Raw genomic sequence first — 26,658 nt, 5'->3', positions numbered from 1 at the left:
TGCGGAAGTAACCCGAATGGTAGGATGTTTGGGAGGAGGAGGCTTGTTGAAGCTGGCCCCAAGGCTCTGAACTTGAATGCTTGGAAGGACAGTGATGTCAAGAACAGCAATAGAGCTCTTTGTAGGAAGAGGAAACATATGAGTTTGGTTTTGGCCTTCATGACTTAGAGTTACCAAGAGGTCATCTTGGTGAATACATGGAACAAATGGCTGGTGTGTGGCTTTGGAACTTGAGTGAGAGATTGCATCAGGAGAAAAAGACTTGTGTGGAGGTGACAGTTACAGGCATGGGAGCAGCTAGGCTTGCTCAGGGGAGTGGACTGAAAAGCAGAAAAGAGGATCGAGTCCAGAATTTGGGGGAATGTCCAGAGGGCCAGAGGAGGAGAAAACGGATCCTGTGAGAGGACAAAGCAAAAAGGCCAGCAAAAAGGGCAGAACCAGGACAGGGCCATATCCTGGAAGTGAAGGGAAGTGGGAAGTAATAACATTTTCTGTTGGTTTGAGCCCGCTGGTTGTTTTACTGCAGTTGTCTGGCTACAATTTTCAAGGTGTTTCTCTTTGGGACCTTAAAACCACACTGTTAGGCAGGCGGGGCTTGCTTTTTAAATAAAGAATTTGAGGCTTAGAGGGATTATCACTTTCCCAAATCATCCAGTAAGTGACTAAACCCAGGGACTCTTGAACTCTTCATATTACATGGAGAATACGCTGATGAATTTGGTGATCAGAAGGTCACAGTGGCCCAGATGTTTCATTAGTGTGGTGAGGGAAAAAGCCAGAGGGTAGGAGGCTGGGTTGACTTGGAGGGGAGCAAGTGTCACTGGTTATTTTACCATTTTAGAGGCACAAGGAAAGTGGGAGGTGGGGTGCGGGCGCTACTGGCGGAACAGGGCTGGGGGAAGGGCCCTGGCTTCAGGCTTCTCACAGTCTGCACAGTAGCGACCTCCTCTTTCCAGGTCTCGCCTTCAGGCTCCAGGGCTAAATACTATTGACTGTCCTGTTTCTCCACTTCATTTAGAAAATTGGATTTCATGGAGCATGTGAGCCAGAGGGAACTCAGGGCTTGTCTGTAGCTGTAGATTTATTCTTTAGACAACACACTACAGACTGAGCCCAACTGGGGCCATTGCTGGTGATGTCCATGACAAGGAAGTAGGAAGGTGCAAACACACATGGCCCGGAAGTTTCTCCAGACCATTCGTTTGGTCGTCAAACCATGACGGTAGAGAGCGTGCACGGCTGCAGGCCTGGCTCTGGGCAGGAGTAATTATTACCTGCAAGTTCTTTTTTTTAATATAAAATAAAGCTTTTGGGTCATGTCCACATGACAGATAGGACATGATATTTGGGGGCAGGATATTTTTTAAGCGGGTGTTAGTTAAAAACCAGAAGACATGTTCTGCATGTACCCAGAGAGAGAAGGGCCGATTCTCTTGTTCATTCAACAAATCTGGATTGAAGAGCAGCTACATTAAAAATGTTCAAAATTTTTATAATCAGAGACATACAAATTAAAACAGTGAATATTACTTCCTATCTATTACAGTAGAAAACTTTGAAATCTGGATAAAGCCAAGTGTTGGCAGGGCTGTGGGACGTGGGTCCCCTGACCTGCTACTGGGGGGACATAGATGGATTCAGATACTCCCAGTATCTTTCCAAAACCCAAGTCTGATTATGTCACGTCTTTGCTCAGAATCCTTCAATACCTTCCCTCATTAGACTTTAGGATAAAGAGTAAAACCCTACCATGGCCTCCCCGGCCCCACACAATCTGGCCCTACTTCTTGCTCCCCTTTTCAACTCCATGGCCTTCTTTTAATCTTGAAGGTGATTGCTCCCTTCAAACTCAAGGTCAGTTGTACCTGGGGGAGCAATTGGCACAGTATATGCAGATTAGATATCCATACCTGATATTCCCCAGTTCTGTGCCTGGGCATATATACTAAAGAAATTCTCATATAGGTTCTTGAGGGCACATGTATGAAGATGTTAATCACAGCCTTGTTGGTGGCAAGGAGTAGGTGCCAATCTGTGTCCGTCACTGGGAGGGTGACTGGGTGAAATGTAGTGGACACACACTGGAGATCATCGTACAGCCTTAGAAGGACCAGACAAGTAGGACATGTATTAGTAGGGATGAATCTTAAACACATTGTGCTGAATGAAAAAAGCAAAACACAGTGTGATATATAAGATCATATCATTTATATAAATCAAACATGCATGCAAAATAATCACATATTTTATAAGAATATACTCAGATATACATTAAACAGAATAAGATTGTATTAGTTACCTATTGCTGCATAAAAATATCACCCCCAAATTTAGCAACTTGAAACAACAAACATTTATAATCTCATGCATTTTCTAAGGGTTAGGATCCAGGAGCAGCTTGGCTGGGTGGTTTGGCTCAGATTCTCTCACGAGGTTGCTGTCAAGCTGTTGGCCAGGGCTGCAGTCATCTGGAGACTTGACTGGGGCTGGAGCATCCATTCCCAGCTCACTCCCATGGCTGTTGGCAGGAGGCTTCAGTTCCTCACCATGTGGACCTCTCCATACAGCTGCTCATGACGTGGCTCAGAGTGATTACCCCCAGAGTGAGTAATCAAAGAGAGAACACCGAGACGGAAGCTGCAACCTGTTATAGCATACTCTTAAGTGACATAAGTATGTCACTGTTGCTGTGTACTACTGGTCACACAGACCAACCTTGGTGCAATGTAGGAGAAGATTACACAAGGGTGTGAATACCAGGATGTTGGCATCACTGGGGGCCATTTAGGAGACTAGGTACCAGGAAAATAAATTGCCTATTATAGGGGAGGGGATTGGGATTGGAGGTTAGGAATAAAAGAAAATTTTAAAAAATTGTCGAGTATGCAAAACCTTATGCTGGATTCTGGGGATATAATAGTGAGCAAGAGCAGTCATGGCTTCTGCCCTCTTGGATCTTATACTATAGTTCAGTCACACACACACACACACACACACACGTTAACCAAATAAAAACTCAAATACATGTAAAGTTACAAGTGTGGTAAATTCTAAGAGAGTATGTGGTCTATGAAAGCTTGAAATGAGGTGGGAACAAAGACGGCTGTGTGTGTGTGTGTGTGTGTGTGTGTTTGTGTGTGTGTGTGTAAGTCTACCATGTTTCCCCCAAAATAAGACCTACCTGGACAATCAGCTGTAATGCGTCTTTTGGAGCAAAAATTAATATAAGACCCAATCTTATTTTACTATAATATAAGACCGGGTATAATCTAATCTAATCTCATCTCATCTAATACCAGGTTTTATATTAGTTTTTGCTCCAAAAGATGCATTAGAGCTGATTGTCCAGTTCGGTCTTATTTTTGGGGAAACACGGTATGTGTTGGGCAGAAGTGACATTAGATCAGAGAACACGATGTGTGCAAAAGCCCTGTGATTGAAGGGGGTAATACGCCTTCCAGATTAAGCGAAGGAGGCCATGGGGTTGGAAGGGGAGAAGTAGTCAGGGTCAGGTCACTGGAGCCTGGGAGGCCATGGTAGGGATTTATCCTAAGACCTAGTGTGGGGGAGCTTTGAAGGATTCCAAGCAGAGATGTGACATAATCAGATGTAAGTTTGGGGAAGATACGTGGACTGCCAAGAGTGTGTTTTGGAGAGAAGCAAGAATAGGTGCAGGGACATCGGTTAGAAACCTTTTGCATTGTCTAGGTGAGAGGTGGTGGTGGCTTTTGGCAGTGGAGATAGAGAAGTGGATATGAATGCCCGAGGTATTTAGGAGACAAAGTCCAAGCACTTGGAGATGGATCAGATGTAGGGGGTGAGGAGAAGGCAGTGTCAGGGCTGATCCCTGGGTTTCTGGTTTGTGACACTAGATGGAGGGTGGCATTATGCAATGACTCAGGGCCCTGGAAGCCTGGCTTGGTGGGGGCTCATGAGTTCGGTTTTGGACATACTGAGTTTGAAGTGTCTTTGAGATACCAAACGTGGCTTTGAATACATGGATTTGGGATTCGAATACATGGGTCTGGGGTTGAAGGGAGAGAGCTGAGCTGCTGATGTGAATTTGTGAGTCGTCTCTGTAATGGAAGTGGGGGTGTAGATGACACAGAGGTAAGAAGCAGGGACGCTAGGATGGATCCAGCAGAAGGGTGAGAACAGTGAGGCTAAGGAGGCACAACCAGAAACTAGGAGGAAAACCAGGGGAGATTTTTTCTTTTTCTAGAAGAATGAAGTAGACAACAATGATGCATAATGTTGAAGAGGATCAAGTACGAAAAGCACTGAGAATAGTTCCATTGGGTTTAGTGACATGGTGGTCATTGGTGGCCTTCGCAAGCTGTGTTTCAGATGAGTTATGGGACTGGAAGCCCAACGAGTGAGTGGGAGGTGAGAAAATGGAGACGGCAAGAATAGCTGCTCTTGCAAAGCTGGGCTGTGGTTTTCCTCTGCAGCTACTGTGAGGATGGCGTCATGCACTGCACCACGAGCGGCCCCCCCGGAAACCTGTTGCCGCACGCTGTCCTCAGCAGTCCCCTGTCTCACCGCAGTGAGTATGGTCCCCCTGAAAGGGCTCTTCACCTCCCTCTGCCCAGACTACTCATGTGAGGAGTGGGGCTGCTGTCTGACATGCATGTCCATTTAGACACGTGTCAGGATTGCCACCATTTCTGTTTGTGTGAGTGACTTTCAGGCCTAGACATGCCTTTGCATGTGGAAATCCAAATTATCGAGGCAGGAAGAATTTTATTTTGTGATGCGGGAAAGACTGAATTATCTGCAAGATGGATTCAGTGAGACCTCTGGTTTGCCCATGGTGACCTTAACCCAGTGAGCAGATGTCAGTGAGTTGTTCACCTTGATTGTGGTGAAAACCACCCTCCTTTAATGGACTCCTTTTTCCTAAGGACTTGCTGTCAAGGACACCGCTTTAGAAAGCTTCTCAGATAGACTTGAAAGATAGTTAGTTTGGACCTGTTGCTCTCAGTTTGAAGGTCTTAATAGTTGCTACTGTTTAAGGACAAGGTCCAGAAGGGAGAAGGGACTGACCTGGCACTGATGGGAACACATTTACATTTATGGACCAGGAGGGTCTTATTGGCTTCCAGAAGGATCATCCTTGCTTAGAAAGGACTCTCCCCGTAGGAGGGAGAGAAATACCTATAGGTAGATAAATGGGCCGTTTTCAACGTCCAGCCTGACCTCTTCTCACTGCCTCTCTCTTTCCTCAAGACGCCCTTTCTCTAAGTGACCCAGCTCTGTGCCATGTGTTTGTCTTCCAGCTTGCCCTGGGTGAGAAGTCTGGTTCTCCCACATGACTGATTGGGAAGCATCTCTCAGCCTGGAGCTGGGGCAAGATCCCAAGCCTGTGGGTGGCTCACAAGTTGAAATCAAAACTTATGACTTGCCCTAGTCAGTTCAGGCTGCTCTAACAAAATGTCACAGACTGGGTGGCTTATAAACAACAGAAATTTATTGCTCACGGTTCCATAGGCTGGAAGTCTGGGACCAGAGTCCAGCATGGTTGGGTGAGGCCCGCTTCCTGGTTCCTAGCTGATGCCTTCTACTGTGTCCTCCCATGGCGGAAGGGGCTGGGGGGCTTCCTTCTGTGTGGTCCCTTATATAAGGGCTCTTTTCTCATTCACGAGGGCTCCACCCTCATGACCTAATCTCCTCCCAAATGCCTCCCCTCCTAACGCCATCACATTTAGGGGTTAGGATTTCAACATATGCATTTTGGGGAGAACACAAACATTCAACCCAGAGCCAACCTCAAGGTCACTAAATCCTGCCTTTTTCTTCTTCTGTGTTCTCTCTCACTGTAGCATCTTTTTTACACTCCCACCCTTCTCTGTTGCCTTCTTCCTCTTGGGGCTTCAATGCTTCCTCTTGCTCAGTCTTCTCGTGTCGTCGCTGGAAGGTATCTTTTTCAAAGCAAGGAAATGACAAGGATTTTGTGCAATTTGGAAAAGCCATTTGACCTTTTAGGGTTTCAGTTTCCTAAACAAAAGTTTCCATATAAAAATAAGGCTGGATATTCTGGCTTTCTTGTCCACAGGAGATGGTAAGTGCTATATATAGTAAGATATAAATGCTATGAAGTGCATCATGGTTTGCAAAAGAAATGTGCTGTGTTAATTATCTCCTGTCATCATTCAATCAGGCATTGAAACCTACTAATTGTCTGGAAATATGATATATCATGAACAAAATATAATAGACAAGAACCCCTGTCTTCACGGAGTGAAGGGGTTCTATATTCTAGTGAGAGGGGTTGAGGTGGGGGTGGGGTGGGGAATAAACAAATAAGTAAAATATATAGTCTATCAGACAGAGATATCAGGCAGTGATCAGACGGAATGACAAAGCAGGGAGGGCAGGTGGGAGTGTCAAGGGATGGAGTGTTGCAAATATAGATAGAGTGGCTGAAATGACATGTGAGAAGAAGCCTCTTTAAAGATTTTTGTGACTAAAGCCACAGGGGTGGCTTATACAAAAGATTTTGTGACTAAATTAGTGGTAATTATTTTAGGAATGTCCTGTTCAGGCCCACAGAGGTTCCCTTTCAGCACCCAAACCCAGGTCCTTTAAAGCCTGAGTCTAGACATTTCTGCAATGCATCCTGATTCAATGCAACCTGCTACAGCAGGATCAAGGGGGCTGTGGAGTGCGGCCGCCAGAGGGATTCTGGGATCGGGATCCCAGGCGCCTTCAGCGCGGGCAAACGTCAGAAGCTCAGTTGAGTAGATGAGGCTGCCATCCCAGTCCCACACAGGGAACCTGGCTCAGGGCTGGACCCAGCTGGAGATCGGGCAGCACCTCATTTCAGAAAGTGGGCAGCTCTGTGTCTCTGCAATTGAGTGACTACACCTAGGGCCCCAAAGGACAGTGTAGAAGGTAGTTCCACCTCCTCCATCACTGATGGCCTCTTTGATTTTTCTATCTCCAAGGCAAAAGGAGCTTGTCCTGCCGGCCTCCCATGGTCAAGTTTGTGTGTCCTGCTGACAACCCGCGGGCTGAAGGGCTGGAGTGTGCCAAAACCTGCCAGAACTACGACCTGGAGTGTATGAGCATGGGCTGCGTCTCCGGCTGCCTCTGCCCCCCGGGCATGGTGAGCCACCCACTGCTGCCCTGGGTCGGCAGCCTTCCATTTTCCTGCAGGCAGAGAGAAGGGGCAACAGAGTTAACCTGGATGCTGACAGGGCGGGGGTGGTGATGGGGGCAGGAGTGGGGGAGATGGTGGCTCAGTTAGCTGCCAGAGTTGGGGGCGGAGATGGCAGGAAAGTGTCTGCGTTGATCCTGGTGAGATCAGACAAAATACAAGAACTTAGCACAAACAAGTGCCATAAGAAACAAAGCAAGAACTTCCGGAAAATACTTACAAGTGAAAACAGGCATTTCCACTAGAGTTTTCTCAAGGGCTGTGTTCCATTGTATGAAGAGGAGAGGCTATACACACATATTTGCATATGATTTGCATATACTGTATATGTATCACTTTCTATTTCAAAAGAAGACATTGGTGTCCCTGCCATGCCATCAGCAAGCCATGGGTCCAACACAATCCTTCCTCACAGAGCTTTGTTCTCCCCATCTGTAAAGGGAATCGTGAGGTCTCGGCCGGCTTTTAACATTCCATGATTCTGGGGCTGGGGCTACAAACATGCAGTGTGTGACCAGCAGCTCCTTGGAGGCCAGGCGTGGTCCAAGGAGGCCACCTGGCTCCTATGTGCCTCCTGGTGGTGGCAAAGGTGTGAGCATACTCAAGCCTCCTTACCTCCCTCCCAAGTTTCATCTTAGGCCATTTTATATTAAATATATTATACATATGTTATTCTTGTCATCCTGAAGGATGCATCTTCTGGATTTTTCTCTTTCAAATGCATCCTGTCTTGCTTTCCCTGACTCCAATTCCCCAAAGTGAGCTGTGAGGGGCAGGAGTTGTAGAGGCCAAAATGGGAGGGGACAGGATGGCTGTCGTATGGCGATAAAGGGCATAAATGACGCCCAGACCTCAGCTTGAAGGGCGGTGTCCTGGGCTATAGGAGCTGCCACTATTCTGTGGAGGGTGCTGGGATCTCCCCATTGAGTGTATGCTGGGAAGATGGTCTGTCTCCTTCGCTCTGACCCTTTCTCCTCCAAGACGGAGAGACTAGCTGTTACTTATTCTCCCCGGGGTGTTCCCCTCTGTCTTAGCCTTTCAGGATTCTGGAACTGTCTTTTCTAATGGGGAGCTAGAGATTGGCCAGGGAACATCCCTCCACTGGAAGGTCTTGTTTGGTGCCTTGGCAGAAGGTGGAGGCATATAAGGATATCCAAGGCATATCCAAGGAGGCATATAAGGAGGGGGAAGCTCAGACTTGGGCAGGGCAAGAAATAGGAGAGGGGAGGGCAAGCTTCCATGTTGCTCTTTTTACTCCAAGAGTCCCTTATTTTGACTGTGCCTTCGTCGTACCTGGAGGTTAAATTCTCTGGCAAGGAAAGGGGGCAACCCTCAGGAGATCATGTCAGCATCAGAGACTCTTTTCAGGGAACTTTTGTTTCCATGAAGGAAACAGTACAGATAGTCTTAAATATTAATAACTACAATAACTGCATTATTGTCCCAAATCCCCTGGAGAGCAAGACCTCAAGTACCGGATGTGGACGCACGTTAGCAGCTCTTTGGCATCCCTGAAGCCTCTGGCATGCATTCTGAGCACAGTCTTCCGATAGCTGTCACATAATGAGGTGTCTCTCACCTCAACTGCAGGGGATTGTAAACTTGAAAGCTCCTAGCGTGAGAGATTGGGTTATTTTTCACAACAGCTTCAATTCGATGCCGACTAACGTGCAAATTGTTGAGGCCAGATTCGGCAGAGCAGAAGTCCGGGTGATTTATTAAGTGCACAGTGTGTTGGCGGCTGCACAGGACACGTGTTCTTGGCCACAGCGCCAAGAAAAAGGAGCTGGAAACACCCTGTTTGGGCCCATCTGACGGTGCAGACGTCCTCCCCAGGGCTGTTTCTGTGTTCGGCCTGACATCCCCTGTGGAAGGTGGTGAGTTTGTGGCATGTTATCAAGGGTTTTGGGGAAGAGGTCAGCGATTCTGCATTCTGAGGACTTGAAGAGGGAAGTAGTTCTTTCCTGGGGGGCAGATCTACTGAAAGCAGAAAGAGCGCCCCGGGTAGGAACCGGAGTCCGAGGGCTAAGCTCTGGTCCAGGCTTCACCCTTTCTGGCTCCTCGCTCTTGTACAATCACTCCTGCTTTCTCTGAGCCTCAGTTACCTCATCTGTAACATGGACACATAAGTGCCTTCATCATTGGCTGTGGGCCTGAAGGACTAGGTGAAAGCACTTTGAAAACCAGGAAGTGCTGTAGAATCACAGGAAGAGCTTTCACTGTCGTTTTTATAATTAAGCAAGGCTCCTTCTCAGAGGCTGTGGCCATCACCTCCTTCCGTCCCCAGGAGACGCGCGGGAAGGGCCCATTTTCTTAAATTTCTAATCTGTTGTGGACCAATGCTTTTCATAAATACAATAGAAATGAGCAGAAAAATGAAACAAAAAAGCAATTCCATACAAAATATGACCCCCTCTAATTTTTATTAGACACAACAGACATGATCTACTGCTCAATCAAATTGTCATATGCTTTTCTAAACACCGTCTCTCCACTTCTGTGCTTACGTAATCACAGACCGGCACTGGCCCTTGGACCGCACTGAGCAGGGCTGCTCTTGCTGGAAGGTTGTCTTTTCTCTTTCAAGGCATCTCTCAATGTAAGGCCAGCAGCATCTGTTTGCAAATGTTGGGGGCAGGGAGACAGACCCCTTCTTGCTGTTTGTTCCAGGACTGACACCTGCTTAGAGCAGAGGTTTTTCTGGCCCACTCCACAAATTGCAGATTCCATCTGCTCCTGCCACTGGTGCAAAGATCTCCTTGCATGGAACAAGAGGGTGGGTGCTTTTGATAAGTGGTCAACACCCTGATAAATGGTTGGTGGGGAAGCAGCATGGAAAAGGCATTGAATTGGAGTCCCAAGATTCTAGGTTGGAATCCTGGCTTCTGACATTTACTGAACTGAGTGGCAAGTCACTTAAAATCTTTGTGTCTGGTTTTTCTCTGTAAAATTGAGTTAGGAGGGTTGTTGGGAGGCCTGGATATGACAGTGACGAGCACACGGAAGTTGCTTAGTAAGTGGTAGTTTAATGATTGTTATAGCAAATCCATGGAGGAAAACCACGAATGAATCATATTATGAGTAGAAATGCTATAGGAAATTAGCAGACACTGGGAGCAAGTTTTTGAGACCTCAGTGTCCACATTCTGAGACCCACTAGGACAATAAAATGGAGGCGGGTGTGTGTGTGTGGTTTGCACGAGAAAATTTCCCATCTTTTTCTTTAGTTCAAAGACACTTGAATGAACTAACTTGCCTTTAAGTTAGAATATTACTTGATTCTACCACGAGGTGGCAGCAAAGCACAACTCACTGCCATTGCCCTCTCCAGGACCGCCATCAAGGGGCTCCTCCAGGAGGAACCCCAAAGACCCACAATTTCAACTTCTTCTGTCACAGAGGAGGAGACTGAGGAAAGAACAGAAACAGAACCATCCAAGGCTACATAGCTATATAGTAGAAATTCTGGTCTCCTGACTGCCAGACCAGATCCTTCACCCTGTTTGCCTCCCTCTGGGAGGCAGGGCCATGAGTGCTCTGGAGAAAATGTTCCACTGTCCGGGAGATGCTCAATTACTTTCTGAAATCTAGAGGTTAAATTTCCACACTGGTACCCAGTTCTGCTGGTACGAGGAAATCTCTGTAAGTGGGAAGTATGTTAATTTCCCGGGTTCTTTGATGCCCAGCTTTCTCAATGGCCCAATATGAAGACTGGAGAGACTTTGGCACTGCTTTTCGAAAGCTAGAGTTTGGGCTCAGGGGCCCATCCAGTGTGGGCTTCCCATGTGGGCACTATGAGATGTCATTTTAAAAGGTCCAAGAAAGCCCTCCTGCCTCAAAAATATCGCTTATATTTCCTACGTTTTGTCACCTAATCAGGCTTTCTGAAATACAATAAGCATAAATTCATTTTGGTTAACAAGCAAGAGCTTTAAAAATGCTTACAACCTTATAAATCCTCATGGGAAGTCATTCACACCTTAGTGTGAATTATTTCATCAGATTTTTTTTTTCTTCCTAGCAAACATCTACTTGAAATCAGCTGCACTGAGCTGGAAGTATTGATGGGGTGGGAAAATGAACAAAGGATAGTTGGAAGGCAAAAGATTTTGGAGAATGGGTCAGTATGGTGTTCGTGTATGGAAAGGGGGAGATGTGGCTTTTTCAGAGAAGAGTAACAATACCAATGTTTTTCTCCTTCACATGTTTTCTTGGGGCTGACCGAGACCTGGTACCATGTTCTTCTCAGTGTGAACCATTCTTACTCAAGATGTCATGAGTTGATGAATAATAGTGGCAACTATTTCTGCCTGTTTCTTCTGAAGTCTTTGAAGCACATTCATCATACTTTATCTTACTGTGTTTCCCTGAAAATATGACCTAGCCAGACCATCAGCTCTAATGCATCTTTTGGAGCAAAAATTAATATATGACACAGTATTATATTATGTTATGTTATGTTATATTATACCTGGTCTTATATTAAAATAAGACCGGGTCTTACATTAATTTTTGCTCCAAAAGACGCATTAGAGCTGATGGTCCGGCTAGGTCTTATTTTCAGGGAAACACAGTATTATACTCCTGGTGTCCCAAAGGGACAAACACTAGGCAAAGATGGCTCTTTTCATTTTAAACATGAAGTTTAAGTGACTTGCTACAAAATTCCCTTAGGGACTGCTATGGGCCTGCCCTAGGTGTCAGGCCAGTTCTTATCTAGATCCCGTTCATTAGCCCCTCCCCCTATTGTGTTTCTATCTTTCTATCTTCATGAATTTATTTAATGCTTCAGGACTCTGGTTGTTTTTGGCTGGGCTGGTGTTATTTGATTTTCTCTCTGAAGACAGGAGACTCCTGCTGAGGTGTGGCCTTGAAATATCTCCTTTCCTTTTAAGGTTATGCTTTTCTTCTCTCCAGTTTTGACTTATGGATCTATTCCCATGCCTCTGTTCTCCTTATAACTGTCTTTGTTCAATATCAAAGCCCTACTTTTTAATGAAAGTATAGTTGACATACAATGTTATATTAATTTCAAGTGTACAACCTAGTTATTCAACTTTTATATATCTTGACGTGATCACTATAAGTCTAGTACCCATCTGATGCTGTACAAAGTTATTAAAATATTATTGACTATATTCCCTATACTATATGTTACAACCCCGTGACTTATTTATCTTATAACTGGAAATCCGTACCTCTTATTTCTCCCCCACCCCCTTTTTTTGCCCTACCACCTTCTCCTCTGGCAACCATTAGTTTGTTCTTTGTACCTATGAGTCTGTTTGTTTTGTTTATTCATTTGTTTTGTTTTTTAGATTCCACATATAGGTGAAATCATACAGTCCTATTTTAATAGTGTAATCCTCCAGTTAGTAATCTCCTTTTACTAAAATAAGTCAGGGCAGAGAGGAGCCATGAGGTTGTCAGTGACAGCACAGAAGGAGGTGGCAGCATAATCTCATGGCCAAGCTGGGATTTGCGTTTTATGTCCACTGGATGTGGGCTGGGCTGCTGGGACTCAGCCCTGGGCCAGGGGAGGGGCTCCCTGGGCCCTGGTGTGCGAGACTTGTCAATGGGTTGAGTATCTGGAGAGAGGTAAAAACATGCAGCAAGCAGACTAAGAGGTCTGAGAGCCCTCCACCCAGCCTACTGAAGGTGACAGGGAGTGGGTTCTGCCGAGGGGAGATGAGGTGAGGTGAGGCGAGCGGGGCTCTGTGTCTTGGAATGCACCCCTACGCATCCTGCATCACTCTGTCTCTCGTAATGTTTCCAATAATGAGGCTTCTTGTCTGGTCTCCATTAACTATGGGAGTGAATGTTGTTGGAGAGCTTGTCAAGATTCCTCAGCAGAGGCATTATTGTTATTCTTAGGGTAGCCAATAGGTGGCAGTCCTGGGCCTTAAGTCAGAGCTGACAAAGCTTGGGGGGAATGTGGGAATGAACCCTAATTGTGACAGCCTTTGAAGACTCTGTTAGAGAGACATTTTCCTCCCCCTCCCTGTTCCTACCAAGCTGCCATCTTCTCTACTGGGCACCTAAGCTTAGTATCTTCCAAGAACAGTGGTCCTAGGAGATAAGAGCTACCTGGAGTGTGACGGTTCTGCCTCTTCCTTGCTCTCTGCTTGCCCATCCTGTCCCTTCACTTAGGCTCTGAGAACTCAGGAAAACAACCAAGGTTGAGTGAAGGTGGGGTGAAGTAGTGGAGGTTATTCTTCCTAACCCCCTTTAAAACACACACACACACACACACACACACACACACACACACACACACACACACTTTTAGCCTCTGATCCTTGACGCAAATGGCCTTTGTTCAGCCCAAGCCCACCTGTTCCCAGGTCTTTTTCTAGTTCCAAGCCCTGGGAACTCAGGCTTGTCTGGGGTGTGACTGGGTCACATGAATCCTGAGCCACCCAGACCAGGAGCTTCTCAACCCTTCAGGTTGCTCTGGAACCAAAGTGCCGTGGTTCCTTCACCTGAGGGTGAGCCGGGGCTCTTTTAGGTGGTCACCCAAGTGTAGGCCACACAGGGCAATTGTTCAGGGCCGCCTCCTGTGGTTGAACAGAAGCAGATCTACACGTTGGGGTCAGATGGGTTTGACCAGCTCTTCTGGGGCCAGTAGGTCTTAGCTTTGTTTCCCCTGATCCCAATAGACCTGAGGAGTATAACATGCTCATATAGTAACTTCTTTGGGGGGGGGGCAGGGAAATAGAGCATACCCCCATGGAGGGTATGTCAGAATCTCAGGGGACTGCGTGAGGACAGCAAATGTGGGGCTTGAACAAGACCCCGAACTCTGGTTTTGGTCCATCCCTGCCTATGGCCAGTATGCAACTTTCACCTCCAGAGTATGAAGTGCACTAACAATTAATTCGTGCATTTTATTAAATATATTGTCCATTTTCTTCAATTATAAACATAGTAGATGCTGACTGAAGAACATTTGAAAAAAAAATTAAGAAACCCAAACAGAGAATAAAGTTCCCCTACTCCAGCCCACTATCTGGAAGCAACTTCTACATTTCCTTCAAGTCTTTTTTTTGAAATATATGTACATATTTTTTTTCATAACTGGGACCATAGTATATACAGTTCCTCCCGCCCCACTTTTTAAAAATTAACAACCTAAGTATTTACTATATCTTTTGAGACTCTTTCAAAGCACCAATTTAATAGGTCCATAGGACACCATCACCTGGGGAGTCTTTAGTGGATGTAATCATTTTTCTATTGTTTAACACTTGGTTGCTTCCATAGTTTTTTTGCAATGATGAATAATTCCATATTAACCTTTGTCTTTAACTTTATTTCCTTTGGAGAAATTCTCTGCTAGGAATTACTGGGGCTAAGGATATGTGAATCTCAAAGTCTTCTGACACATGTTACCAAAGAGCCTTCACCAAGGTTCCAGGTCACCTGCCCCCCGCAGGATATGAGGGCAGACGGTGATCAGCGTGTGGTTAGCTGTGTGGGGAGGACCCGTGTAGATGGGAGCCTGTGTCCGCCAAGCCCCCGCCTGGGCGTGGGCTCCCTGGCCTGACCTCTGGCGGAGGCTGCCTTCCTAGCAGGGCTCTAGCTCACTCACTGTGACCTTCAAGACTTGTAGATTGCTTTCCCTTAGGTCCGGCATGAAAACAGATGTGTGGCCCTGGAAAGATGTCCCTGCTCCCATCAGGGCAAAGATTATGCCCCAGGAGAGACCGTGAAGATTGACTGCAACACTTGGTGAGGCCTTGGGAAAGGCTTTCCTGGGGACTGAGCCATTGTGGGTGGAGCGAATGGAGGTGGGGATGCAGCTCAAGGTGGGGGGCAGATACAGCCCATGACCTCTGGCACTTACCGCCCGCACCCGAGGGAATGTGGTTAGTCTTTCCTGTTCTCTGTGCCTCTGTTTCTCTGTCTGAAATGGGGAGAATCTTCATCCTTGCCTGTGCTCACCCTGCATGGACACTCTCCTAGAGGTTAGTGTTTCTGTTCAGGAGATGGGGCGTGGAGAAGATAAGGGCCTTACCCTACATCAGTCATTGCATATGTGACCAAGCTGCCGAAGGGCATGGGGTTCGGAGGGTCTTTCCAGCCTCATACTGCCCCCTACGCATATTGAAAGTGTGCTTGTAATGTCCCAGTTTGAAAAGAGGCCTTGTGAGGGTGGCTGTTTTTTCTCTTCCCTTCTCCTTGGCCATTCTTCACATAACCCTCTCCTCTGCTTATTCACCCAGACCTTGATTTTGTGGCTGTGCCTCGCTTCAGAGAAAGGCCCCCGTGGACAGAGGCAGAAGGTGCTTAGCTGTCTCTTGGGCCTGAGGTCTGAGCTAACCGCCTCTGGCACACAGTGGGCTTCCTGATGTTAGCTCTGGTTGTAGGGCAGAGGGATGAGGCATTGTGGCAGTTGGCAAATCACTGTAGACTGAACCATATAGTTATGTATACACAAAACCTCTCCTGGCAGAAGTTCATGGTTGACCCCTATTTTCCCATCTCAGAACTTGACTGCCATTCTGTCTTGTGTTCCCCATTAGCTTCAGATGGCTTCCGACCTCATTGTCTCTGTTTTGTGGAGACCCTGGGGCCATTCTCAGTCAACTTCTAGGGAGGCTGAGCTTTAGGAAACCCATGGCAGGTGGCCTGCAGAGGATCTGGGCCTCTTCTCCTGGCTGCCTGGATCACCTTAGACAACCTGTTCCCTTCTTTGCCTCAGTTTCCCTCTTGTGATGGAGAGCAGCTTGGCTTCCCTCTTTCTTCCTGGGCCCTGTGTTTTAAAAATGTGTCAGTTCACAACGGCAAAGCCACCCCCACCCCTCTGTGCGGTCCACACTTCATAGGCTGCAGAGCTTCCCCTTCTTGGGGCTTCCTGGATTGGGTGGCACCCGGAGCATTTTATGTGCCTTCATGGTCTCCTCGTTCCCCAATGCCCAGATGAGTCCCTCACACCCAAGGTACCTAACCGGCCATCCTTGCCGTTACTGTTCCTAGTATCTGTCAAGACCGGAAGTGGAACTGCACAGACCACGTGTGTGATGCCACATGCTCCACGATGGGCATGGCCCACTACGTCACCTTCGATGGACTCCAGTATATGTTCCCCGGGGAGTGCCAGTATGTTCTGGTGCAGGTGAGAGTGAGGGAGAGGAGGAGGGTGCTGTCTGTCCCTAGGAGGGGGTGGGAGGTGCTGACTGCAGTCTGGGGTTTCCAGGTCAGAGTCTGCTGTTCTGTCCATGGAAACGACTTTGGTTTCTACTTGAGTGATTGTCCAGCCCCTGAGAGAAGTGCCTGAAGGAGTTGGGGACTTGAACCTCACAGTGATTGTCCAGCTTCCTTCCGTTTACCTGGAGACTTATAAGAATAGGGTCGAAGCTCTTTTGTTGACTGGGATTGGTGTGGGGGCAAGGCTACCATTAGCCAAAACTAGCATCGAAATGGAATTAGATAAAGGCATCCCTTCCTTTCTGCAGACACAGCCTCAATCAGGGTGCACAGTGGGGAGGATTTCAGCACCCACTTACCCTCCCTGCTAGCACCCTTGTGCAGTGAACAACCCACACAGCCTTATGCAGTGGCCCTGGACGGGGGATGGTTGAAATGAGCCCTGGAGTTTGTGTCCCACCCTGTGATTCTATTGCATTTTCCATGTTTTCATTTCTAACCTGGTATAATTCAGAATGGGCGGGAGGGGGATGGGGGCACAGAAATGTCACACTGCCCAGCAGGATGAGAAAGAGCCCAGGAAATCCTAGCCGGTGAGTGAGGGCACTGGCCCTCCTGCCTCCCTCTCCCCACTGCATGGATACCTGTCAATCACTCTTGCTGGTTGACACCAAAGTGAGGTATGGGGGCTTTTCTCCTGAGGGATGAGACAGCTCAACTCTGTGAAACTTTAAACAATGTGGTCTTTCTGTCTCTGTTCCCAGGAGGAGAAGGGGTGGGGCGTGGTGTGGTCTGCAGGGAGGACCAAAAACCTGTAGGAGCCTCCGCCCCAGAGACTGGGCAGTGCCCTGAAAGTCAGGCAGTGAGGGTGACTGAGCATGCATGCCTGCCCAGCATGTGGGGAGTGGGGCAGAACTAACAGAGCCCTGACCAGCCGTATGCGGAGCATGCTGGGAAGGATCAGGGGCACTGACCAGCCATGCGCAAATCATGCTGGGAGTGAGCAGCCCCAGCAGACAGCCATGGGCAGAGCATGCTGGGAGTGAACAGCATCACCAACCAGCTGAGCCTCCACCACGCACGTCTGAGATGATGAGGTGCCAATCTTCTGATCTGGGGAGAGGTGGCTGGAATAATATTTCTCTCTTGGCACCTCTTTTCCCCAGGATTACTGTGGCAGTAACCCTGGGACCTTCCGGATCCTGGTGGGGAATGAGGGGTGTGGCTACCCCTCAGTGAAATGCAAGAAGCGTGTCACCATCCTGGTGGAAGGCGGAGAGATTGAACTGTTTGACGGGGAGGTGAGTGCCAGCCTCATTCCCTCCATTCTCAGGTCCCTTTGCTCTTCTGTCAGCTTGTGAAGAGCATTGTCAAGCATTCATTTAAAACTTGTGTGAATGGAATATTGTGCAGCCATGAAAGAGCAGGGGGTGGAACTATGTCAGCTGACCTCCTACCTTCTCATATTCTACGAGAAGAACAAGTTACAGAACATGACCCCGTTTTAGTAAAACAAGGTGCAGAGATATGTGTGGAGATGGGTGTGCAACTCTGTCTGCGTATGCACAGAAGGAATCAGAGCTTAGCTCTGGCGGTGGCGTGGAGATCGGCGGGCAGGAGGACTTTGCCTTTTATATGTATATAAAATACATATATGTCAAACAAATTATACGAGCGTATACACATACATATATAAATATGTGTATTTTGTCAAGTGATGGTGTTTTGGGATTTTTCCTCTCTTTTATGTTTTCAGTTCTTTCCAGATAAATCTTTTTAAAAGAGCAGTAAGCTGATTCAGTCCCTGTGTACTAGAGCTTCGATGTGGTTCTCAGAAGGGTACCCGAGAACTGCTGAGGAGATCTTGTTTAAGTTGCTGACCTCAAGGCTCAGCTGGAGATTCTGACTCGTAGGTCTGGGTGGGGCCCAGGAAGCTGCATTTGAAGTGGCAGGTGGTCCCTCGTCCACAGTTCTGGTTCCACTGGTCTGACTGTATCTACCAGTAGAGAGACCCGGGGTCTGGGCTCACAGCTGTCTTGGTACCTTCCTTTTGTTCCATGGCCTCAGCCCACATCCCTGCCTTCTTGCAAGCGCCCACCACTGATATAGGGATGGGAAGGTGAATTCTCCACATGGAAGAAAAGTGTGACCTACTGACTGGGTCAGCAGTGTCAGCTCCTTTTCTAAGGACAGCTCTACTTAGGACAGATGACAGTGGTGATACTGAATAGGAGGTGTGCACAGGTGATTAGCTCTGCATGTTGTGTGTCTCTAAGGAGAGGACCTTTGCAAAGGGGTGACAGCATCTGCCTCAATTTTACGAATTAGATAGCCAAGCCACTGCATTGGGCTTGGAGGATTTAGCGCTGGCACGATTCACCTAGCCAAGGTCTCGGGTCAGAATCCTACGATCCGAAATCTGGGATTCCTGCTGCTAACACTGAGCTCCTCAGCCTCTCTGCTTCCAGTGGGCTTGGAATCCTGATGACAGCGATGCCGGGAGTGGGAGGTGGGGGGAGGAAAGGACAGAGTCCAGTGCTCCTTTTTGTAAAGGGATAGGTTTTTATAATTTTTTAAGATTTTTATTAAAATAAAGCTAACCTACAATATTATGTTAGTTTCAGGGGTACACCGTAGTTATTCAACATTTATACACCTAAAGAAGTGATCGCCGTGATAAGTGCAGCAGCCATCTGACACCATTCTATGCTATCACAATATTATTGACAGTATATTCTTCGTGCTGTATGTTACATCCCCATGGCTTACTGCTTTATTCCTGGAAAGTTGGACTTCTTATTCCCTTTTACCTCCCCCGCTTTTTAATTTTTCAATTATAGTCGCCATTCAATATTATTTTATGTTGATTTCAGCTGTACGGCATAGTGGTTAGACATTTATATAATTTAAGAAGTGATCCCCCTGACTAGTACCCACCTTGCAGTATATATAGTTATCGCCATATTATTGATTATATTCCCTATGTTTTACTTTACATCTCCAAGGGATGGAGTTTTAAATCGATTGCCTAGAGATGCTTAAAATCATTGCCATAGTAAAAACCTATTCAGAGAGCCACATATATTTAATGATGAAGTGCCAAAAAATTTTTTTTGTGAAGTGATAGATGATCTTCTGCTAGTGGGTTTTGTTGTATTTTTAATCTCATAATTATGATTTTGCTGCCAATTATTGTCCCTTAGTCAGAGGATTCTTTGAGAGTGGTAGGCAAGACAGAAACAGAAATGTCCGGGCAGCTGCTGGCCCTGAAGGGACCAACTCTGACTGAAGGGGGCTTGTGGTTCTAGAGAGCCATCGAGACAGGCATGCGTCTGGGGCAGGAGGACACTTGTGCCTGTCCTCCCCATCCCTGTCTTACGATTTGTCCTCCTTCAGGTGAATGTGAAGAGGCCCCTGAAGGATGAAACTCACTTTGAGGTGGTGGAGTCTGGCCGATACATCATTCTGCTGTTGAGCAAGGCACTCTCTGTGGTCTGGGACCACCACCTGGGCATCTCCGTGGTCTTGAAACAGACATATCAGGTCCGTCGCCTTCTTCCACTTCTTTCTCTTCTTGTCTATGACTCGTCGTTGGGACCTTCTTCAGCTTCCTCAGTAGCAGGAAGTAGACACTGCCCCTCCCACCATTTCGTGAGAGGGGGGGTGGTCATCTCATTGAGCCTCCCTCCCCATACAAACAAGACCATGGACTCAAGGGTAGCATTAGCCTCAGCTGTTTCCTGAGACTAGCTGCATATGGGAGGGACTGAGGGCCCCCCACTGCTGCAAACAGTTCCTTGACTGGCTCTGCTAGGCATGCAGTTTATATCCTCAAAAGAAGGTAGGAAAGATCAGGCAATAACTTTTCTTAAGGTTTCTTAACCTACAGAGACCAACCCATCATACACAATATTATTAGAACACTGCAAAGCATTCTGGGTGAGCCATAGGCCAGTGCATTTTGAGAGCCACTTGTGAAACTGCTCATAACCTACTTTTGAGGAAGCTTACAGTATTCGTTTAGGTTTCAACAGTTTGCTGGGACTTCATTTTCTCTCACTGGCATGCATGTGACAAGTGCTCTGTCTACTCTGGTGGCTGTTTCATCTCAGCAGGAGTGAGCGCCACAGCGTCTGAGAGCACTGTTCATTTTCAGCTTGTACTGAAGTGAGGCTGCACTGTCCTTGCTTCTCATGGTAGCACATTCAATTTCTCCAAAACATTAACTATTTGCTCATTTGTTTATTCAGTAAATCCTTACTAAGCTCCTATTATGTGTCAATCACTGTCTTAGGCACTGTGGACACAGCAGGGGAAAAACTATCTCTATCTCTCTATCTATGTATCTATATATCTATATCTGTGTCTAGATATATCTATATCTATCTATCCACATACACATATATGTATATATATGCATATATATGTATCTTAACCCTTGTGTTAGATTCCATTGCTGCTATAACAAAGTATCACACACTTAGTCCCTTAAAACAGCCGCACAAATTTATTATTCTTTGGTTCTGGGGGTCAGAAGTCTAAAATTGGCCAGCAGGGCTACATTCCTTCTGGAAATGGTAAGGAAAAGTCTGTTTTTTTGCTTTTTCTAGCTTCTGGGGGCTGCCTGCATTCCTTGGCTCATGGCCCGATCCTCCATCTTCAAAATCAATAACATATCTCTATCACTCTCCACTTCCCTGTGTCACATCACGGTTCTCACTCTGACTCCTCCTGTGCCCCTTATAAGACCCTGTGATTACTGGGCCCACCCAGGTAATCCAGGACAATCTCCCCATCTCAACATCCTTAACCTAATTACACCCAAATCAGTTCCTTTTGCCACATAGGATAACATAATCGTGGTTCTGGGGATTAGAACGTGGATATTTTTGGGTGGGGGAGGGGTGTAGTTTTTTTGCCTACCACAACCCTGGTGGAGATCATATTCTAAAATAATATCGACATTATTTTAGGATGGTTGATCTGATGATACCTGTCTGAAAAGGTGACATATGAGCAGAGTCTTCAGGTAAGGCAGGGAGTGAGCCATGTAAATATCCAGGTGAGATATTTAGGCAGATGGGATGGCATGTGCAAAGGCATTAGGATAGATGCTGTTTGGAGGGTTTGAGCAAGGAAGTCAGTGTGGTTGGAGAGAAGGGACTTGGGGCAAATGGTAGTTAACAAGGGCAAGAAGGGGACAGGGGCCATACTGTAGGGGCTGTTAGGCCACATGAAGACCTTGGGCCTTTTGTCCAACTGTGAGAATATTCTTCCTACATGTTTCCCAGTAACGTATACCCATTGTGCCAAACCAAATTCTCCATATGGAGACGAAATAGAATAAGTCACATCTCTTTGTCCCAAGACAGGGCTCCAACTATGTTGTAAGAGCACAGCACTTTTTCTTTCCCAGGCCAAATATTTCCAGTTCTTCCCATAGTTCTTATGTTATGGTTTCCATTCATTCAGTCATTACTTGTTCAGGCCTTGTATATACTATGATAGGTGAATACGTAGACTAATAAGATATTATATCAGGCTTGGTGGCACTTGGTGTCTGTCAGAATCCTCGCCAGCTTATTTTGAACAGGCTGCAGTTCTCCAGGTAAGGGACTCACCTGTCTGTAGTAAAACAGGACAGAATGTTCTCTCCTCAGACCTTTCTGCTCTCATTGATGTAATGTTGAAGCAGCTCCTCTCTCTGCTCAGACCCTTACTGGGGAGGGTGATGGTTTCTACTGGAGATACCAGGGCCAAGGCTACCTAATTCCCACCTCTGCCCTTGGCTGACTATGGGACACGGGCAGGTTGCCTCTCTTTGTGAATGACCTTTATTTCCTTAACTTTAAAATGGTGTCAGTGAGGATGCCTGGGTAAAGGCCTTGGCAGGATAAGGCTCTGCTAGTCACCCGCTCTCCTTCTGGGTCTCCGTCCTCGTCCCCTTGGTCTTCTTCTTCCGCAGACGAGTCTGCCTTCTTCGCTGTCTGATCCCTCTTTTCCTTGAATCAGAATTTGACTTGAGGTTTGCAATGCTCACAATCTCAACTGATCCCTCAGGAGCAGGTATGTGGCCTCTGTGGGAATTTCGATGGCATCCAGAACAATGACTTCACCAGCAGCAACCTCCAAGTGGAGGAAGACCCTGTGGACTTTGGGAATTCCTGGAAAGTGAGCCCGCAATGTGCTGACACCAGGAAAGTACGTCTGGGGTCTCCATGTGGACCATGGGTGGTAGGTGGCTGGGCTCGGGATGAGGGTCTCTGGGATCCTTCTGGGTTGACTGTTTTGGTCCATCTGGTCCCCAGGTGCCTCTGGACTCGTCTCCTGCCACCTGCCACAACAACACCATGAAGCAAACGATGGTGGATTCCTCCTGTAGGATCCTCACCAGTGACATCTTCCAGGACTGCAACAAGCTGGTGAGGGCCGTGGGGGTAACTGGAGGCAGGAGAGTGCTAAGGGTTGGCCAGCGGCTTGGGCACTCAGAGCGCAAGCTTCTAATGGTGAATGCTGCCTTGGAAGGTTTGAAATGACCTGCATGGGTCACCTCTTTACTCCCTTTCTTGGCTTCAGGCTGGGAAACAGAAAGGGTAATTAACAGTTTTTGAGGAAAGCAATGCCTGGTAAATCATTTTTCTTCTACACAAAATATAGTTCTTCTGGATACCTGCCAATGCTTCTCTTCTCTCCCCAGTCATGGGGTTTGTTCCCCATGCGTTATCTTGAACCCAACACTAGAGTCAGGGGGTTCATTTTCCAGTTACCCCACTATGTCTCCAGAGCTGAGCACCCCATCCTCTGCCCTCATAAATCCCTTTAGCCCCTAGGTCTTGTCTCACAGAAACCCTTTTCTGGTCTTAACTCCAGGGATTTTGAGCCCTCATTTTATGGCTTGTTTTTGTGTCTTGATCTCAAATGGTGGTTAGGAATTCCCCAAACGAGGTTAAATGCAACTTTCTCCCTGTCTCAATATGAATGTATATACACACAAGTATTTGGATGTATACGTAGGTATGTGTGACTACTTATGTGCACACACATGCACATGTACACACACACACACACACACACACATGCACGCACGCTGCTCTGTAGCACCACCAACATGGGCATGACTGGTTGAATACCTCGACGTCAGCTCTCTTTCTTTCCACCCAGTGATTTTCAGTCCCTAAGGACTGCAAAGGATGCTCAGGAGTCTCTGGTTTGGTGGGAGAGTGAAGGCAGTGAGAGCAGTCATGGGAGTCAGCACTGTTGGAAGGTCTTAGAAACAACGACTCATTTCATATCTGAATTCGTTCCCATCACAACTACCCTGAAAAAGGCTGGTGTGTGTAGTGGCGTGTTTGGGGGCAAGGGAAGGTGGGAAGGGGTTACTGTGACTGAACATGGGTGGTGGATGGGCTACCTCTTCATGTGGATTCGGAGTCCGGGAGTCCATAGGCTGTCCTACGTCCAGCACACCAGCTCGTAGCACCCCAGGGAGGCAGCTTGAGTGGGTCCTGATATATTTACTCTTTCTCTTTGCTGAATGGAGGCAAGGAAAGAGAGGGACTGGCATGTGTGTGCATTTGTGTTTATGTAAAAACACCCCAACACCCCTGAGGTTGGGAGTGGGTTATGGGAATGGATGGATGGGTGACTGAGCAGAGCAGGTAAGTGGATAGATGTATAGAAAGGAATGTTCTTTTGAAAAATTCTTAGGCACATCTACTCTATGAAAGATTGGCAAAAGTGCTTTATTCAAAGTTTGCTGGAATACAGATTGGAAGCTAGGAATTCTGCCTTCTTTCTCGTTCCCTCTTTGGCAACAACGAGCTACACTTCTCCTTCTGTCCTTGAGCCCCCTTTTCCCTACCATGAGCCCCAGGACAGTCCCATCCAGACCAAGAGCCAGAGTGCCTAATCCGGTCCCAGGCTGCGGCCACCCTGATGCTCCCTTGCAGGTGAACCCTGAGCCATTCCTGGACATTTGCATCTATGACACCTGCTCTTGTGAGTCCCCTGGGGACTGTGCCTGCTTCTGCGACACCATTGCTGCCTACGCCCACGTGTGTGCCCAGCACGGCAAGGTGGTGACCTGGAGGACAGCCACACTGTGCCGTGAGTCCTGATAGCTCTCCTGATCTCAGACACCCCCCTCCCAACCCTCATGTATCTCGACTTTCAGACCTTTAACTGGGGTGCAGGAGGACATTGGCATGGGAGAGAAGGCAGAGCTATAGTAGGCAGAGGGCTGAAGGGAGGTAAGACGTTGGTGTGAGTGAGGAGGGACAGGGGACAGGGGACAGGGATGGAGGACGTGACTATGTAGAGACCCTTCTGCAGAAATTCTGGAAGAGGGAGAACAGGGAAAGGTGATGACGAGAAGAAGGAAGTCACTATGTATCTTTAATTGGACACTAGCGTATTTGCTAATACAAGTGATCCACTCATATATTTATGTAGCGTCTTCCTTCCTTGACTATAAGCAGCTGACTCTTTTTATGTGGAAATCAGATTCAGAACCACTAGGTTCCTGGTTTAGATGCTTTAAAAGTCTGGAAGTGTCTAGTATTGGTGACTCCTGTGGTTCTTCAGTTCCTCAATATAGTCGCCTCTCCTCCAATGCCATCACCACCACTGGTCTCAGCGCCCTCTGTTTGGGGCCTTGGGTGCAGTCCTGGCTTCTCAGATTGCACAGGAATGCCTGTGTTTAGTGATGACACTCATTTCTTCCGTGTACACAGCCCAGAGCTGCGAGGAGAGGAATCTCCGGGAGAACGGGTACGAGTGCGAGTGGCGATATAACAGCTGTGCTCCAGCCTGTCCTGTCACATGCCAGCACCCTGAGCCGCTGGCATGCCCTGTGCAGTGTGTGGAGGGCTGCCATGCACACTGCCCTCCAGGTAAGCCACCTGCCCCTGGGTGGGGACAGGCTGGAGGGATGGGCCAAGTTATCGGGAAAGGTGATTCCTTGTCCTACTTTGTCTCAGCCTTGCCCAGTGGGTCCCATCCCCAGCCCTACAACCCCGGCTTCTGTGTCCAGGTGTCCTTTCCTCAAAGCCAGGCCAGCTATGATTTTTGTCAAGTTGAGCTCCTGCACAACGCTTCTGTAGGCCTAGTTATGGATCCATCGTCTAGGATAGCACTTTCCTTGCTGACGGAACTCTCGCAATGATGGGGAAGTTCTACTGAAATGTGGCTCGTGTGTCTGAGGAACAGAGTTTTCCGTTTTATTTAGTATTAATTTAAATTTAAATCTAACTAGCCACATGTGGTTCCTGGCTACTGGACTGGACTGCACAGATCTAGAATTATCAAACGTATCCTGTGGTGGAGTGGAACGACCCTTGCAGATTGCTCGTGCGGAGGCTTGGGGGCGGTGTGGTAGGGTGACGGAATCCCCCCCGCCCAATTTTATGGAGGGAGAAATCAAGGCTTAGAGAAGGAAGGTTGCTCCCTAAGTGGTAAGGTGACCCTTGGGGAGGCGGGCAGAGCTGGCTTCTGGGACAGGCCCCGTTAGTTAAAGGTGAGTCTTCCTGGTGGGAAAGGTGAGTCTTCACTTCTAATGAGAGGTTTGTTGTGCAGGGAAAATCCTGGATGAGCTTTTGCAGACCTGCATCAATCCCGAAGACTGCCCCGTGTGTGAGGTTGCGGGCCAGCGCTTTGCCCCTGGAAAGAAAATCACATTGAACCCCAGTGACCCTAAGCACTGTCAGACTTGGTAAAACCTGGTTTTTGAAGTGTTTCTTGCTATCCTGGTTTTCTTACTATCTCCTTTGGGGGCCTGCTCAGAGGTGTAGATTTGGGAAAAACTTCGCTATGTGAATCGAGAGGTGGAATGTTTGTGTTTAGTTTGTTTCTCTTTCTTTAAGGACAGACTAGATTGCTGCCCCAGAAAATATCTCTTACCAGGGTTAGGCTTTTTAACTTCCTCTCGCTGAAGGAAAGGTGAGGTCTTTTATTGTCCATGGTGGTCACATTGCATCCGGGACAGGTATCTTAGAAAGTCAGGTTTCTTTTGGACTGGAGGTGGGGATGCAGGGGAGGAAAGAGAGGCAGACCCCTGACTCCTCAGTGCAGCGTAGACACCTTGGGGCCACAGCCCAGGTCCCAGATCAGGGCTTTTATAATTGGGAGGGAAGACACTCGTCAGTGAATGAACACTGGGTTCTCACCTAATTGCCTCTGGGAACTGGCCTTTGGGGAGTGAGAAGGAGTTTTCGAGTGAGAGCTGAGCTTTCTGAAGTCCTGCTCCGAAGTACGGAACATGTATTCAGAGGTTGATATATTCCACACCACTCCTTATGGGAACTGAAACTTGAGAACTTAAATTCACTGCGCATGGGGCTGTGGCCACAGCT

The 26,658-nt window shown here is 47.4% G+C and overlaps 1 protein-coding gene across 1 annotated transcript in view; it reads left to right on the top strand.

Moving 5' to 3' along the window:
- The window catches only part of VWF (von Willebrand factor), a 138,187-nt gene that overhangs the window by 61,329 nt on the left and 50,200 nt on the right, over nt 1-26,658 (top strand). Inside the window, exons 17-27 of the mRNA XM_033116665.1 lie at nt 4,452-4,546; nt 6,948-7,108; nt 14,787-14,890; nt 16,139-16,277; nt 17,476-17,610; nt 19,706-19,852; nt 22,370-22,510; nt 22,618-22,731; nt 24,259-24,415; nt 25,042-25,200; nt 25,883-26,018. Coding sequence (XP_032972556.1) covers nt 4,452-4,546; nt 6,948-7,108; nt 14,787-14,890; nt 16,139-16,277; nt 17,476-17,610; nt 19,706-19,852; nt 22,370-22,510; nt 22,618-22,731; nt 24,259-24,415; nt 25,042-25,200; nt 25,883-26,018 — 1,488 coding nt within the window. The remainder of the gene's footprint in view (nt 1-4,451; nt 4,547-6,947; nt 7,109-14,786; nt 14,891-16,138; nt 16,278-17,475; nt 17,611-19,705; nt 19,853-22,369; nt 22,511-22,617; nt 22,732-24,258; nt 24,416-25,041; nt 25,201-25,882; nt 26,019-26,658) is intronic.

The sequence above is a fragment of the Rhinolophus ferrumequinum genome, chromosome 10 (assembly GCF_004115265.2).
Source record: "Rhinolophus ferrumequinum isolate MPI-CBG mRhiFer1 chromosome 10, mRhiFer1_v1.p, whole genome shotgun sequence".
NCBI lineage: Eukaryota > Metazoa > Chordata > Mammalia > Chiroptera > Rhinolophidae > Rhinolophus > Rhinolophus ferrumequinum.
Note: the sequence above shows the minus strand (reverse complement) of the source record. Positions and strands in the feature narration are given on the sequence as shown.